At 40.2% G+C, this 15,408-nt stretch overlaps 1 protein-coding gene across 1 annotated transcript; it reads right to left on the bottom strand.

The window, feature by feature from the left end:
- Nucleotides 1-750: 750 nt before the first annotated feature.
- LOC307129937 (uncharacterized protein) lies at nt 751-11,564 on the bottom strand. Its single transcript, XM_079822742.1, has 3 exons — nt 11,428-11,564; nt 8,754-9,026; nt 751-2,746 (listed from the first exon to the last, which is right to left on the bottom strand). The coding sequence occupies exons 2-3, from the start codon at nt 8,860-8,862 to the stop codon at nt 1,623-1,625; spliced, it is 1,233 nt and encodes a 410-aa protein (XP_079678868.1). The 5' UTR covers nt 8,863-9,026; nt 11,428-11,564; the 3' UTR covers nt 751-1,622.
- Between the last annotated feature and the right edge of the window lie 3,844 nt (nt 11,565-15,408).

The raw sequence follows: 15,408 nt of genomic DNA, 5'->3' as shown, positions 1-15,408 counted from the left end.
AGCCACGGAACGCACTCAAACAAACAAGACGCAAGATGCAATCATACTCACTGCAGACACCTGTTACGAGTCGCCGCATGAGCAGCGCCACCAAACATCAAAATGTTACAATGTCCATCTCACTACAGTAGTTCTACAATAATTTTATGAAGCGACGAGAATCGTTTTTGTGCGCAAAAAACAAAAAAAACACTATAATAACGGTCTTGTCTTCCGTTTTGGCTTCTGACGTGAACTCATGAAGCATTTTGCAGCTTCATCATCCAGATGATTACAAAGACATAGACCCAGTAGAGGTACGTTTGATTTTACGTTTTATTTTCAACCTCTTTTCATGGGCAATTGCCTATGTAGGCGAAATTTGTTTGACATTTCTAATCGTAAACACAGCCATGTTGAAGCCTGCAGTAATGTTTTTCATTGATGTTATGGCAGTCCACTCTGCTTATTGTTTTTAGAGAATTTTGCACTCCTGTTTGTCATTGGTGCAGGAAACTTCACGCCGATAAATCATCAGAAATATTAATGTCTCGTGCATCTCAAGCGTCCTCTTTATGTTCGTCCTAACGCATGTTAGTTGTCCGTGGATTGGCCTATATTTTGGTGTTGAAATTGGTGTTCAATGTCTTTAGACATTGAAAATAGATTTTACAATCGATTCAATGAACACTTATGTCTCAAAAATCGAACAGGATTTTTTCACAAAAGTGACAGCCGTAGTATATTTACACAATATTAAAGAATACTTTTAGTTAAAGTTGAGTTTTTATTTTGATTTGAAGCATCAGTTTTGCACTACAGTCAAATCTGGACACAGAGAAAGCATTTTGTTATTCATACTAGCTACATACACATCAGGCATAACATTATGACCACAGAGGTAAAGTGAATAACACTGATTATCTTCATCACCTGTTAGTGGGTGGGATATATTAGACAGCAAGTGAACATTTTGTCCTCTAAGTTGATGTGTCAGAAGCAGGAAAAATGGGCAAGTGTAAGGATTTGAGCGAGTTTGACAAGGGACAAATTGTGATGGCTAGACGACTAGGTCAGAGCATCTCCAAAACTGGACGGCCAAGGCATTTAATAGACGAGCTATTTGGTTCTGATAGAAAGGTGTCAGAATACACAGGTGCATCACAGTTTGTTGCGTATGGGGCGGCATAGCCGCAGACCACTCAGGGTGCCCTTGCTGACCCCTGTCCACCGCCGAAAGTGCCAACAGTGGCACGTGAGCATCAGAACTGGACCTGGACCACGGTGCAATGGACGAAGGTGGCCTGGTCTGATGAATCATGTTTTCTTTTTTTTCTGGAGGAGGCAGTGTGATGCTTTGGGCAATGTTCTGCTGGGAAACCTTGGGTCCTGCCATCCATGTGGTTGTCACTTTGACATGTACCACCTACCTAAGCATTGTTGCAGACCATGTACACCGTATCATGGAAACGGTATTTCCTTGTGGCAAACAAGTCCGATCCATGGATGCCCCACCTTGCAATTAACAGGACTTGATCTGCTGCTAACATCTTGGTGCCAGATACCACAGCACACCTTCAGGGGTCTAGTGGAGTCCATGCCTCAACGGGTCAGGGCTGCAAAAGGGGGGGCCAACACAATATTCATAATGTTATGCCTGATTGGTGCAATTCATTATGAATTTGAAGGATTATTTCTCCAGAGTGAATGCGCAGATGATCTTTTAAACCTGTTGCATCTCTGAAACTCTTCTCACAATGTGTGCAGTGGTACGGCTTCTCTCCAGTATGAACTCGCTCATGTGTTTTCAGGTTTCCAGACTGAGTGAATCTCTTGTCACAATATGAGCACTTGTAAGGTTTTTCTCCAGTGTGAGTTCTTTGGTGCAGTTTCAGATTGCTAGTTGTAGTAAAGCTCATCCCACAGTCACAACACACATGATCTCTCACTTCATCATGTGTTTTCTGGTGCAGTTTAAAACTCTTTCCACAGAGAGAACACACAGGCTTCTCATCTGAATGAACTTTCAGATGTTTTTTTAGATTTGATGACAAATTAAAATCTTTACCACACTGATCACATTTAAATGGCTTTTCTCCAGAGTGAATGAGCAGATGCTTACTGAGACCTGATGCCTCTCTGAAACTCTTCTCACACTGAGTGCAGTGGTACGGCTTCTCTCCAGTGTGAACTCGCTCATGTGATTTCAGGTTTCCAGACCGATTGAAACTCTTGTTACAATATGAGCACTTGTAAGGTTTTTCTCCAGTATGAGTTCTTTGGTGCTCTTTCAAATGACTAGATGTAGTAAAGCTCTTCCCACAGTCACAACACACATGATCTCTCACTCCTGTGTGTGTTTTCTGGTGCAGTTTAAAACTGTACAGCCGTGAATAACTCTTTCCACAGAGAGAACACACAAGAGATCTCTCACCTGAATGAACCATCAGGTGTTTTTTAAGATTTGAGGATGAAATAAAATCTTTCCCACACTGATCACACTTGAATGGTTTTTCTCCAGAGTGACGGAGCAGATGAAGACTGAGAGTTGATGTTTGAGTAAAACTCTTTCCACACTGAGTGCATGTATACGGTTTCTCTCCAGTGTGAACCCTCATGTGTCTGTTAAGGTCTTGTTTTTGTGTGAAACTCTTTCCACACTGAGAGCAGGTGTGCAGCTTTTTGGCTTCTGTTCCTTGAGTTTTGAAGTCACAGAGTTTCTTTATGTCATTTAGTTTGTGTCGTTGCTCCGTCACTTCCATCTGGTCTAAAATAAACATATTAAGCAGTCAGAATCAATTCAATGATTGTAAATGTGAAAATTAAAAACACTCAGTAGAAAACAAGAAATCTGGGCACTGGCCCACGACTGATCTAAAGTATCCAGATACAAATTTGTTGCCCATTCTAAACGGGAAAAGTGCACAAGCAACATTGTAACTTTAAAGGTGATGATGTATGGAGCAACTTTTTGAGCAGAGATGTGAACACGAGTTCCCTCAATTACATTAGGAACACTGAGAAGATTAAAATTATGAGATTAGTTTACAATATAAATTGCATTTAAGGATGCACCGATCCACATTTTTTCACTTCCGATCCGATCCCTGAATTTGGATATTGGCCGATGCCGATACTATTCCGATACCAGAGCTGTGTTTGCTTTAATATTACTATTATCATTACTGTTGATTTTATATGACGCTGAAATAAACTCCTCTCTACAGGCAAGTATGATATGTAGGCATTTATGTATGTATGCATGTCCCAAAAGACAACTTGAGGTAAGTATAAGGTAAAAAAACAGGAAGTCCTGTTAACAGGAAAAATCCCATTCTGAAAACAAATATGCAACTGTAAGGGTTTCAAATTAATTGTCATGTCAATATTTAATACATTCCCAAAATGTCAAATACTTGAGTCTGTAAGAGTCAGAACGAAGTCCTGTAAACTTTGGTTCCGACCACATTAGTTCCCAAGCAAAATGGAGGAGAGGTTGATCATTGCTGTGGCGGGTTTGAGAAGGCGCGCAATTCTATTTATAGGCTACAATTTCACGCTGGAGTGCTTGTTTTTCAGCAGGAATGCAAAGCATTTGTAAATTAATGATGTGTTTGTTACCCTCTTGTTTCATGTAGTTACAGGGTAAAGGCCTGTACACAACGGGACGAATATCGCACACGCTTATCGCCAGCAATTTTCGAGAAGTTTTTCTGTGCGTATTAAGTGTTCACACCCAAGCGATTTTCACTGGTGATGTGCCGAGTGAACGTGCAAATTCAGTAGATGGTGCTGCCGGTACACAAGGTGGTGCGGCGCCACTTTACGCTTGACACTCGCTTGTCACACAGAAGAAGAAGAGAGACAGTGGCTGAATCTGAAATCGCCCCCTAAAGCCTCATTCACTATCGCTTACGTTATCCACCAATACAGTTGAAGGAGTGAATGAAAACGAGTGCGTGAAGTCAGACAGGCATTGAGTGTACATCGGCTGTACACTCATTATTGCAGTGCAATGTGGGATTAAATGAGTGCACTCAACGTCCACTATGGTTTCGGACACCCCTACAAATCGCTGTCCCTTCAAATAATGCCCTATTTGAGGGTATAGGGGGCGATTTCGGATTCAGCCAGTATTTATGTGTTAGCAAAAACCATTCACACACTTTTGCTAACTGGCAAGCAGCATTTGCAGCAAGTCGTGTTATACTGTAACTTCAGCAGCTCCAGGCACGCAAACAAAAGCGGCAATCTCATTGGTAGGCAAGTTAACACGCCGCGTCAAAAAAAATAAAAATAGCCCAATGCGTTTTTTTTAATGGAGCTTTTACGCCTGCAGTTTTGCACACTCACATTGGCGCCCTTTGTTCTAAATTACATATATATAAGTTACCGCACATGCTCTCAATGCAAAATGCTGAACAGTTAGTTCATGCGTTCATGACCTCAGGGCTAGATTATTGTAATGCTCTACTGGGTGGTTGCCCTGCTCGCTTAATAAACACACTCCAGCTGGTCCAAAACGCAGCAGCTCGAGTTCTTACTAGAACCAGGAAGTATGACCATATTACCCAGTTCTGTCAACACTGCACTGGCTCCCTATTAAACATTGCATACATTTTAAAATCTTGCTTATTACTTACAAAGCACTAAATGGTTTAGCTCCCCAATACTTGAGCGAGCTCTTAACACATTATACTCCATCACATCTACTGCAGTCTCAAAATTCTGGCCAGTTGATAATACCAAGAATATCTAAATCAACTGCAGGCGGTCGATCCTTTTCCTATTTAGCACCTAAACTCTGGAACAGTCTTCCTAACATTGTACGGGAAGCAGACACACGCTGTCAGTTTAAATCTAAACTAAAAACACATCTCTTTACTATGGCGTACACATAAAACACTTTTTCAATTAAATGATTGTTAGGCTGCATTAACTAGGTCAGCCGGAACCGGGAACACTTCCCATAACACCTGATGTACTCGTTACATCATCAGAAGAATGGCATCTACACTAATGATAGTCTCTCTGTTTTATCCCGAGGTTTACTGCAGTCAGCCGGATCCGGGCCGTATCCAGATCAGATGGTGGACCTGCGCCCAGACATGACCAACACAGGACCCTGAAGTGTCTGCAGAGACCGTGTCAATTAGACTCCTCCTGAAATTGCCTAATCGACCCGGCATCCTCAATAAACCGTCTCCGGCGTGATTCCGATTGTTCGAATATTACAATTTAATAATTGTTAAATTGATATGTCATCCTCAATAAACCCGTCTCCGGCGTGTTGCCTCCAATCTTTCGAATATTGCACTTTAATAATTGTTTCATCAATACGGCATCCTCAATTAACCCGTCTCCGGCGTGTTGCCTCCGATCTTTCGAATATTGCACTTTAATAATTGTTTCATCAATACGGCATCCTCAATTAACCTGTCTCCGGCGTGATGACTCCGATGTTTTCGATTATTCCTATTTAATAATTATTGAATCGACACTTCATCCTCAATAAACCCGTCTTCGGCGTGTTGCCTCCGATTTTTCGAATATTCCGATCTATTATGACCTCTGACCTGTTGAGAGTTGCCAGAATAATAATCATGTGCTGTTTGTTAATTGGCCAGAGGAGAACTGGCACCCCGACTGAGCCTGGTTTCTCCCAATGTTTATTTTTCTCCATTGGGTCACCTGATGGAGTTTTGGTTTCCTTGCCACTGTTGCCTCTGGCTTGGCGTGCTCAGTTGGGGACAATACATTTTTCAACTAAATATCCAAATAAAACGAATTAGTAAACTAAATTAACAATATAAACTAAATTACTGATCTAAAGCCCACATTGTCACTGTATGATAATTGAAATGAGCTGATGACAATTTTCTCCGGAGCGGCTATACGACTGAATAAAATTTCCTGTTTAACACTGTGAAGCTGCTTTGAAACAATCTGCATTGTTAAAAGCGTTATATAAATAAAGTTGACTTGACTTGACTTTGTTTAGTCACGAGGCGTTAAAAGCTCGCTAAAATCATCCCGGTGTGAACAGGCCTTAAGTGTGACATCCGAGGGCTGTAAATTAAAGTGGGGTTTGTGTGAGTAAAGAGCAATATGAAGCTTCAAGCTTTATTGACAGCCTCCGACATCCGCGTGACCCGAGTTTCTCAGTGCGCTTAAGTCAAGCTTCAAGTTACGTCAAGCGTGAACTCAACCCTCTCATGCTCGTGCCTGTTGGTCAGAAATGATAGTCTACAATTTAAAATATTGGTATTTTTCATACAAACACGTATCGCTTCACTTCAGAAGACATTGATTCATCCATTGGGGTCGTGTAGATTACTGTAGTTATTGCTGTATGTGCAGTTTAATGCTTCAACTTTTAGGAACCCAAATGAGTTTTAATTAGCAGAGGATATTTATTTTTCTGTGTTGATCTGAAGAAAGTCGTATACATCTCAGATGGCAAGAGGGTAAAAAACGAGTTAATGGTAAGGACATTTCTGGGTGTACTGTATTTTCTTTTAATACATAACACAGAATAGAACATTTTTTTTAAATAAAACATTTTCAAATACATAATATATAATAGCAGATGTCACACTTACCCAATAACAACATGGAACAAGAGTATATTTCCCCAGTATTATTTTTATTTATTTTAAACACAAAAGCCCAAATTAAAAAAAGATGCACTTTTGCTGCTTATTATTTATTATTTACTGCTTATCAGAGTCCTGCACGGTGCGGGTACCCGACGGGTGACCCGCGAATATTGCTGAAACATCCTATCTGTGTCGGATATGGGAGAAATACGGGTTTAAAACAGTCACGTGCAAACGTGAATCCAAATCAGTTTATTTGTGCCCGAGCGCGCCCTCCCAGGAGAATCACAACTGCGCCCGCGGACTGCACTGCAGTCATCGAGATTTTTTGTTGAAGAAAATATTGTATATTGGATAGCCGCAAATGTGAACTCCATCTCTGAGGAAGCACGCTGATAACTGTGGTAACAAACCAAGCACACGCAGTTCTATCGTACAGTATTTTTCAAAAGGGGACAGAACTGAAAGTGCCTCGTAGAGATGATAAGGACACATAATCTTGTAATTCATGATGTAGCCTTTTGACAGGTTTGGCTGAAGTTGTCCTTGTGTTAATGGTCGTGTAATAACTTCTGTATTCTGGCGTCTATAATGTGATATGCTAAACTGATTTTATTTCGGGTGTGGGTCAGGTGTCGGTTCTATTTTAAGCGGGTCGGGTGCGGATTTTAATTAGTGTTAGGCCTGTCGCAATAGTCAATAAATCAATTAATCGCATGATTTAAAAAAATGAGCTCGATAATTTTTCCTGCCGCGATAATTTCCAGCGTCCATTTTTATATCCATTTTTGCCGAGCGTTACATTATATGATCACGTTCTTATAGATGTAAATGCTTCTAAGCGCTTAAAAGACACGAGAACGCGCTGTATGTCAATGTCCTGCCTGTGTGTGTGTGTGTGTGTGTGTCAGTGTCCTGTCTGTGTGGCTGCGTCTCATCTCAGCTAATCGAGGGACACTCTGACACACACACACACACACACTCGACGCACAGACAGACTTGCATTTTACCTGCGAGTCTCCTGCTCACATCGTGTTCTCTTTTGCTCATGAAGAAACAACAACACAGAGAAATTTGAGTATTAAATTAGTTAAATAACATCTTAAATGAACTTAAAGAGTTGTGAGGAAATGAGATGCGCGGGACAGCGCGTGAGATCCGCGGCTGTTCTTAAAGTGACAGGAGCACTGATGATGCCTGTCATTAATGTTCATCAAAGAACAACGGGAACAGAGAAATTTGGATCTTTAATGATGATTAATCTATATTTCATTGATTATTTATGCAGTTAAGAAAGGTGTTTGATAACCATTACATTTCTGTATATGTCTAACAGGGAAGGCCACAGGTAAAAATAACATTCATGATAATGGGGTTATGTAAAGATTGTTTTAACTTCACTTAAATTAAAAGTTGTTTTTTTAACGCCTAATAAATGTTGAAATTGGGAGCTTTCAGTTATACTGAAATGTAACGTCATTAATGTTTCATAGAGACATCAGTGATACTGGCCTTCATTCATAAAAACATGACAATACAACACATTTTAAATATGCTGTCAATAAATTGTTTCTACATTAATTTGGAGAGTAACTGAAATTATTACAATATCAAAACATTAAAAACGTATTAATCGTGATTAATTACAGAATTTTTTTTTATAAATGTTTTTTTTTTTTTATCGATTCCCAGCACTACCTAAAACACAATCATCCGTTGCCGTTTTCAAGCTGTTTATTCAAGTGCATTTTTTGTTAACAGACTGAGAGTCCATTGCTTTTTTTGTTTTGGTTGTTTTGTTAATTTATTGTGGATATTTAAAATGCTTTCTATTTTCAGTGTTAAAAAGTCTTTAGAAATAAAAGTTTATTGATCTTTGTAAAGGTGTACTTGCATTATTAGGCCATTATCATTATTTTAGATGAAAATGGTCTCAGAACGACAATATTATCGTTTATCGCAATAATTTCTTGGCCAATTTATCGACCAGCAAAATTTGCTATCGTGACAGGCCTAATTAGTGCTGCTGTCGGAAAACGGGTCGGATCCGGTTTTAAGCACTGCGGGTACGGGCGTGTGCGGATATACAAAATGGGACCTGTGCAGGACTCTGCTGCTTATTATTTCACAACCACTAAAGCAGTCAATAATGAAGAATCAAGAATTGACACCAACCTATTTGTTCCTCAGTATCTTCATGTTTTATTCTGGATGGTTCTGGATAACCCATGTCTTCAATCTCCTCTTTAATCTCCTCTTTAATCTCCTCTTTAATAAACTCCATCTTCAACAGTCACACAGATTTCAGCTGCTACACCTGGAGTTTGTCCTTCTCTTGTAAGATGATGTGAATATTCCCAGTATTTATTGGTGAATTGTTGTGGGAGGGGCTTCACTGCAGGTGTGAACTGAGATCACTGTGAGATACTGACGCCCACAGGACCAGATCTGGAAAAATAAATTACTGAATTAATACTGGATTACTTTAAAGCTGCAGTAGGGAGTTTTTAGAAAACGTTGACTCAGCCTGAAAATTTGAACAAGCACAAATTTGCACTCCCCCTTGCTCTCTGCTGCGCTACAGCCCTCCCTCCACAGCTCCTCCCCCGTCACAACGGAGCCTACCGTGAACGCGAAGGCTAGTAACTAAGCTAGTAGAACGTAGCAGGGCCACCGATTACGGCGGAAAAACAGTTAAGGCACATTCACTGGACGAAACATTAACAATATGATTTACATTGACTATGGCCTGCCCATACTTTGACTACAGACTTGGTCCTCAAAACATTACGTATTTTGCAATACATGTAATGTAACTATATGACGTTGCACTATTTCTATAAGTAATAAATAGCTAGTAAGATAATATAACGGTAACTAACGTAAATAACTTGCAGTGTGCAAGTAATTATTCTATCGATATGTAATGCTAAATAAGGTTTGCTAGTACATTATTTCAGCAACATGACAAGCTAGTGAATTAGTAGGTTTCAATAGTTGCTTTGCACAGTGCGTGACATTTTATCTGTATGTTATGCGGCTAGAGTTTGAGTCAATGGGCTCCGACGAGGATTCACACCCACAGCGACTTCGAGGAGTCAACGGGCAGGGAGAAGAGGAAGCCGGAATACTTACTTGTCAAGCAGAAATGTGGCTAACTCTGCATTGGTTTTTAATCCTTTCAGGACACGTAGCCTAGCTCCCTCCACCTCGGAAAAGCCACTCCGATATACCCTCGTTTTATTTCGGTCTTTATCTAATTCTTTCTTTTTGTCTTTTTTATCATCGTCATCTGTCTCTTTCCGTTTACCCGTCTTTATTTTATGAGCAGGTGCCACTCGAGATATCAGTTTGGATTGTTTGTCCGCCATAAGCAAAGCTGTGGCACACCGGTAATCTTGGATTTGATTTTGAACGCCTGTACGCGCTCGCGCTGTGCATGAGAGGGGTATGATCAGCGCGCACACAAGCTTGATTGACACTGCTAAGACACTCCTCCTGGCTCTGATTGGTTGTTTCTTACCGGAAGCAGTGTATTTCTGCAAATGGCAAAAGGACCACTGGGAGGAGCCAGAGGAGCTTGAATTTTTCACAGATTATCAGTCTCATATTCTACTGTCAGGACATAATGACAGGTTTAACAAATATGTAAAAAAAAATTTTTTACCAAAGTTACCAACTGCAGCTTTAAAGGACAACTCTGGTGAAAAAATGAACCTGGGGTAATTAACACATGGTTACCGAGTAGATCGTTCTCTGGGATGCGTTTTCATGAAAATCGAATGTAAAGAGTTTTATCTCTAAAAACAGATTAGCTTATAACGCGAGTAAATGGGGCACAGAATAAGTCAAATTAAATCGCTAGTTAATACCACTAACAAGGCTCAAAAAAGCCTCACACTAACACGGTGGCAAAATGACGGTCATGCAAACCGAAGCATTGAGAACTTTGTAAGTGTACAAACAGTTTAATAAGAAGATACTTTATAAAGACAGAACATTACGCGTATACAGACAGGAGCCATCTTGGAAAACAGTCTCGACAAGTCGAGCCACGAACGCTGTGCTAAGCTGCGATAATTCCTATCGACCAGCTCATTTAGCACAGCGTTCGTGGCTCGACACGTCAAGACTGTTTTCCAAGATGGCTCCTGTCTGTATACGTGTAATGTTCTGTCTTTATAAAGCATCTTCTTATTAAACTGTTTACACTTACAAAGTTCTCAATGCTTCGGTTTGCATGTAGGGGCCCTCATTATGCTACCGTGTTAGTGTTATTTACTCGCGTTATAAGCTAATCTGTTTTTAGAGATAAAACTCTTTACATTCGATTTTCATGAAAACGCATCCCAGAGAACGATCTGCTCGGTCACCATGTGTTAATTACCCCTAGGTTCATTTTTCACCAGAGTTGTCCTTTAATTACATTTACATTTATGCTTAAATGAAGTGAACACATGTTTTCTATCAGGAATATGGAGTAGTTTGGTACAAGTTAGATATTAATTGCTTTCAAAACAAGGTTTGTTCAACTCCTGCCCAAAGTCTGGGAGAAACAACAGGACCATCATGTTTAACTGAGCTGCTGAAAAGCCTCTTTGTCTCCAAAAGTTCCCTGTTTTCCCCTCATTCATTATGCTGATGTCTGAGATCTTCTGTAAAGTGGCACATTAAGTACATTTTATTGGTGTAATAGAGTCAAAAACTCTCTGCCAACATTATTAACAGTTACACAAAAATAATAAACCAGGACACACACCGCATTTAATAACATTGGTCCTTAAACATGTAACGTTAAACCCTGGAGCTGATTAATGTTAAACTCTGTAATATGAGAAACATCTCTCACCTGCAGACTGGAAATATAAGGCATCCGGAGAAAATATTTCACTTTTGTCTTTCATTCACGATTGTTAACAGCGTCGCTTTCAGCTTCAACTGTGGTGTCTGCTCTCGTCTCGTCTCACGCTTCTCTCTTCCGCGCATGCTCAGTGCGCGCGGTCGAATCTGTCTTAAAGGGGCCGCACATTTTTAAAGCATATTCTTTGTAAAGGTGCAAATCGCCTTTCAAGTGTAAGAAATTTTTTTTGCAGCATTTTACTCTAATTTGTAAATGTAATTAATGTATTGTGAAACTGCATCTTAATGCTGACACAAAACAAATATGATCTGTATTCTTCCAACCGGGGCAGTCGCCAGAACAAACCAAATGGGCATTTCATTTTCATAGGGGGGCACACTTTTTTTTAAAAAGGGTCATATAATGGTACATGCACTTTTACAAGTTGATGTGTGTTGGCAGTGCCTGAACACAACCATCCTATACTCAGTGTTCGGGGTAACGAGTTACAAAATAACGGATTACAGTAACGATATTACTTTTTTGGGTAACGAAGTAAAGTAACGCATTACACTAAAAATATCGGTAACTACACTACTTTACTAGACTATAGGAACGCGCTTTCCTGCGTTACTCAAGCCGTGTTTGCCTGCGTGTAAAGTTCTGATCTGTTTAAGTGCTGCATGTATGCGTGTTGTCTGTGTGTGTGTGTGTTTGCCTGGGCACCGTTGCCATAGAGATCGATTTGAGTGACGTAAATGCTACCTGCCTGCAAAGGAGAGCGGGAATGGAGACAGAGACGGAGACAGGGGGTTTCGCCCAGTGGCGATATTCGCATTACTTTCAGTTTATTGCTCGAAAGGACAAAAATATTCGTGTGAAATGCACTCTGTGCCCAGGCGACAAGTGTCTTTCCACTGCTGCCAACTCAATGAGCAACCTGTCTAAGCATTTGTCAGCCCAGCATGGCAATACAAAACTTTTGGCGAAAGATCCTGCTCGCCGATCATTTGAAGTCACTCAGCAGCCGACCCCGCCTAAACAAGTGAAGCTTTTTTTGAGTCTTGGAGCGCAGCAGGTAACACAAACAGAAATGAACAGGCTAGTTGCAGGGTTCATTGTAGAAGACATGCTTCTCCTGTCGACCATTGAATCGCCCAGGTTTAGAAAAATATTAGATAAAATACCCGCGACTCGCAAGCCAACGTCTGACAGGAAAACGTTTTCCCAGTACCTGGACAAGTGTTATTCCGACATGGAATCGAAGCTCAAAACAACTTTTGAGTCCCTGGATCATGTGTGTACCACAGCGGACATTTGGACCGCCAACAACAAAAGCTACTTAGGAATGACTGTGCACTGGATAGACAGCATTAGATTTAACCGCGAGAAGGCTGCTCTTGCTTGCAAGAGGGTGAGAGGAAGACACACCTTCGATGTCATAGCTAGCGAAATAGAACAGGTTCATTCATCCTTTGGACTATCACATAAAGTAACAGCATGTGTCACTGATAATGGCAGCAATTTTGTAAAAGTCTTTAGAATGTTTGAATCCCATCCCGATGATGGGTCTGACTCTGACGAGCCATCTGATGATGAGGAGGAGGTCACTTTTACTGATGTTGCTGAAGCACTCTCCACAGAATCAGATGAGACATTTTCACTGCCGCCTCATCTCCGCTGTTCATCACATACGCTAAACCTCATATCAAAAAATGACGTGGAGAAATGGCTGACCAGTAACAATGACTGTAAAGCAGTTTACAGAAGTGCTTTAGCCAAGTGTGCAGCTCTCTGGACAAAAACTAGTCGCTCTACTGTGGCTTCAGACCAGGTTGAAGATTTGCTAAAAAGAAAGCTCATCATACCCACTGCTACACGCTGGAACTCGACTCATGACGCCTTGTCTCTCATCACAGAAATCCCAATCAGAGATTTAAACACCATTTTTTCCAGATTGAGTGTAAAGGGCATCACTGAGCGAGAGTATCAGTTCCTGAAGGAATATTGTGCAGTGACAAGACCTCTTGCTGCTGCATTAGATATACTACAAGGAGAAGATGATTGCTACTACGGCACCCTCCTGCCAACCTTGGAGATTCTCATCTCAAAGTTGCTTGCATTGAAGGATGGCCTTTCCCAAATGACAGCTGGCATGCCTGATGCTATTGTACAGGTAAACACATATTAAATAATAAAATGAATAGGCCCCTACCCCGCCTTAAATAATAGTTTGCAGTGTAGGCTTTAGGCCTGCAGTTTAATGTAGCACTGTTTCTTGAGATGAGGAAAAAACACTAACACTATTTTATTAAAAAAAAATATTTTTGTAGACAAAGGTCTCAGATAATGAACCATGTAAGGGAACAGGCTTATTTCTAAATATTTTTTTCTAAAAAAAATAAATTTATTCACTTCATAACTTAATTTGTGTCAACTCCGTCAGACGCACTAAAAAGCATGCTAATTTAATCGATCTAAAAAATAATGTAAAATATTCTATTGTGATATTGGTTTTCAGTAAAGGATCTAAATCTTAAAATACATTCTCTGCTTATTTTTTTGTTTGTTTTCACACCCTTATGATGAACAACCCAGTTTCTAAATTCCTTAATTCTCCTCCCTCTTAATATTAAACATATATACACTATTGCTTATGCAATTAAGACATATCATCATGTAGTTCCATTGATGTTTTAACATTTTTACACAATAAATTGAAAAAAGAATCAGACATTTCTTTCAAAATTATGAAAAACGATGGAGTTGACAAATACTGACAGTATTTTTATTGTGTTGACATTCTTACTGTTTAACATAAATAGGGCTTTTTTGTGTTTTGTCCCTTATCTCAAGAATTAGTGATAGCTGATGTAGCCCAAATTTTAACTGTATATGTTTGTCTAATGTAGCCTACTATTTCATATCACAGGCAATCAAAGACAGATTTGCATCTGTCTTGGACAGCAAGGATGCTCTGATGGCTGCTGCCACAATGCCCAAATTCAAGCTCCGCTGGCTCAAAGATGAGAAGAGAAGAGATGCTGTTAAAACCATGCTAATTTCTGAGTGTCGTTCCCGGATTCCTGAAGAGCCACTGATGAGACAAGCAGTTCAGAGCCCTGCCACCTCCAGTCACAATGACTTTTTTGAATTTGAAGAGGAATTTTGCTACACAGCAGAGACTGAAGTCATGGAGTACTTAAAATTGCCTGGATCTGACTGGGAGGTTCTCTCCAGGTTCCCCAGGATTAAGGAACTTTCAAAGCAGTACAACACTCCAATACCGTCAAGTGCACCGGTCGAAAGGCTTTTCAGCCTGGGCAGTCTTGTTCTGACCCCAAGGAGGAATAGACTGTCAGATAAAAGATTCGAAAGACTTTTACTTATGCGATACAATCGTTATTTCGATGAATAGAGAGAAAAAATAATTAAATGGGATAAAGAGATAAACGTTTTGTTGCACTTTTTTTCACTGTTGCACTTTTGTTGCACTTTCTATTTTGTGCATTGTGACAATTGCAACACATAATAACTCATTGAGGTTCAAGAGTTTGTGACTTGGTATGTTAACTTACCAACTCTGGCAGCTACATCTCCAGGAGGCAGAGGAGAGCGAGCTACATTTTTGGGATGATGTGAATTTTCTATTTAATTAATTGCATTTTCTGTTTCCTTTTTATGGGCTTAAGTAGCCTGGATGCCAGCCGAATTTAGCCCCGCCCACAAACTTTTTTGCTCGGGCAATACGGTCTGGACTCGCTCCATAGAGGAGTAATTATGCCCGAACAGAAACTGTTCGGACCAATGAAATTGTCAGGGCGGGCTTTAGACGATGATTGACAGATGATCAACAGTAACGTAATCATCCACGTCATTGAAGGCTCTTGGGTTGAATTTGCTCTTATCCTAAACTGAGAACTTGTTCGTATATGCATTCACCTTCACTATTTCTCTCAGAAACGATGATCGTGTTGGTAAGTACTCTGT

This window comes from Gobio gobio, assembly GCF_949357685.1.
Source record: "Gobio gobio genome assembly, chromosome: 8".
Taxonomy (NCBI): domain Eukaryota; kingdom Metazoa; phylum Chordata; class Actinopteri; order Cypriniformes; family Gobionidae; genus Gobio; species Gobio gobio.
This window is presented reverse-complemented; position numbering and strand designations above follow the sequence as displayed.

What these genes read in the sequence shown, in the direction of transcription:
- LOC307129937 (XM_079822742.1), bottom strand. Translation starts at nt 8,862, where the DNA reads ATGGAGTTTATTAAAGAGGAGATTAAAGAGGAGATTAAAGAGGAGATT. An exon ending in AGATACTGAGGAACAAATAG is followed by an intron (nt 2,747 to 8,753) that starts GTTGGTGTCAAT and finishes TGTTTATTTTAG; the next exon opens with ACCAGATGGAAGTGACGGAG.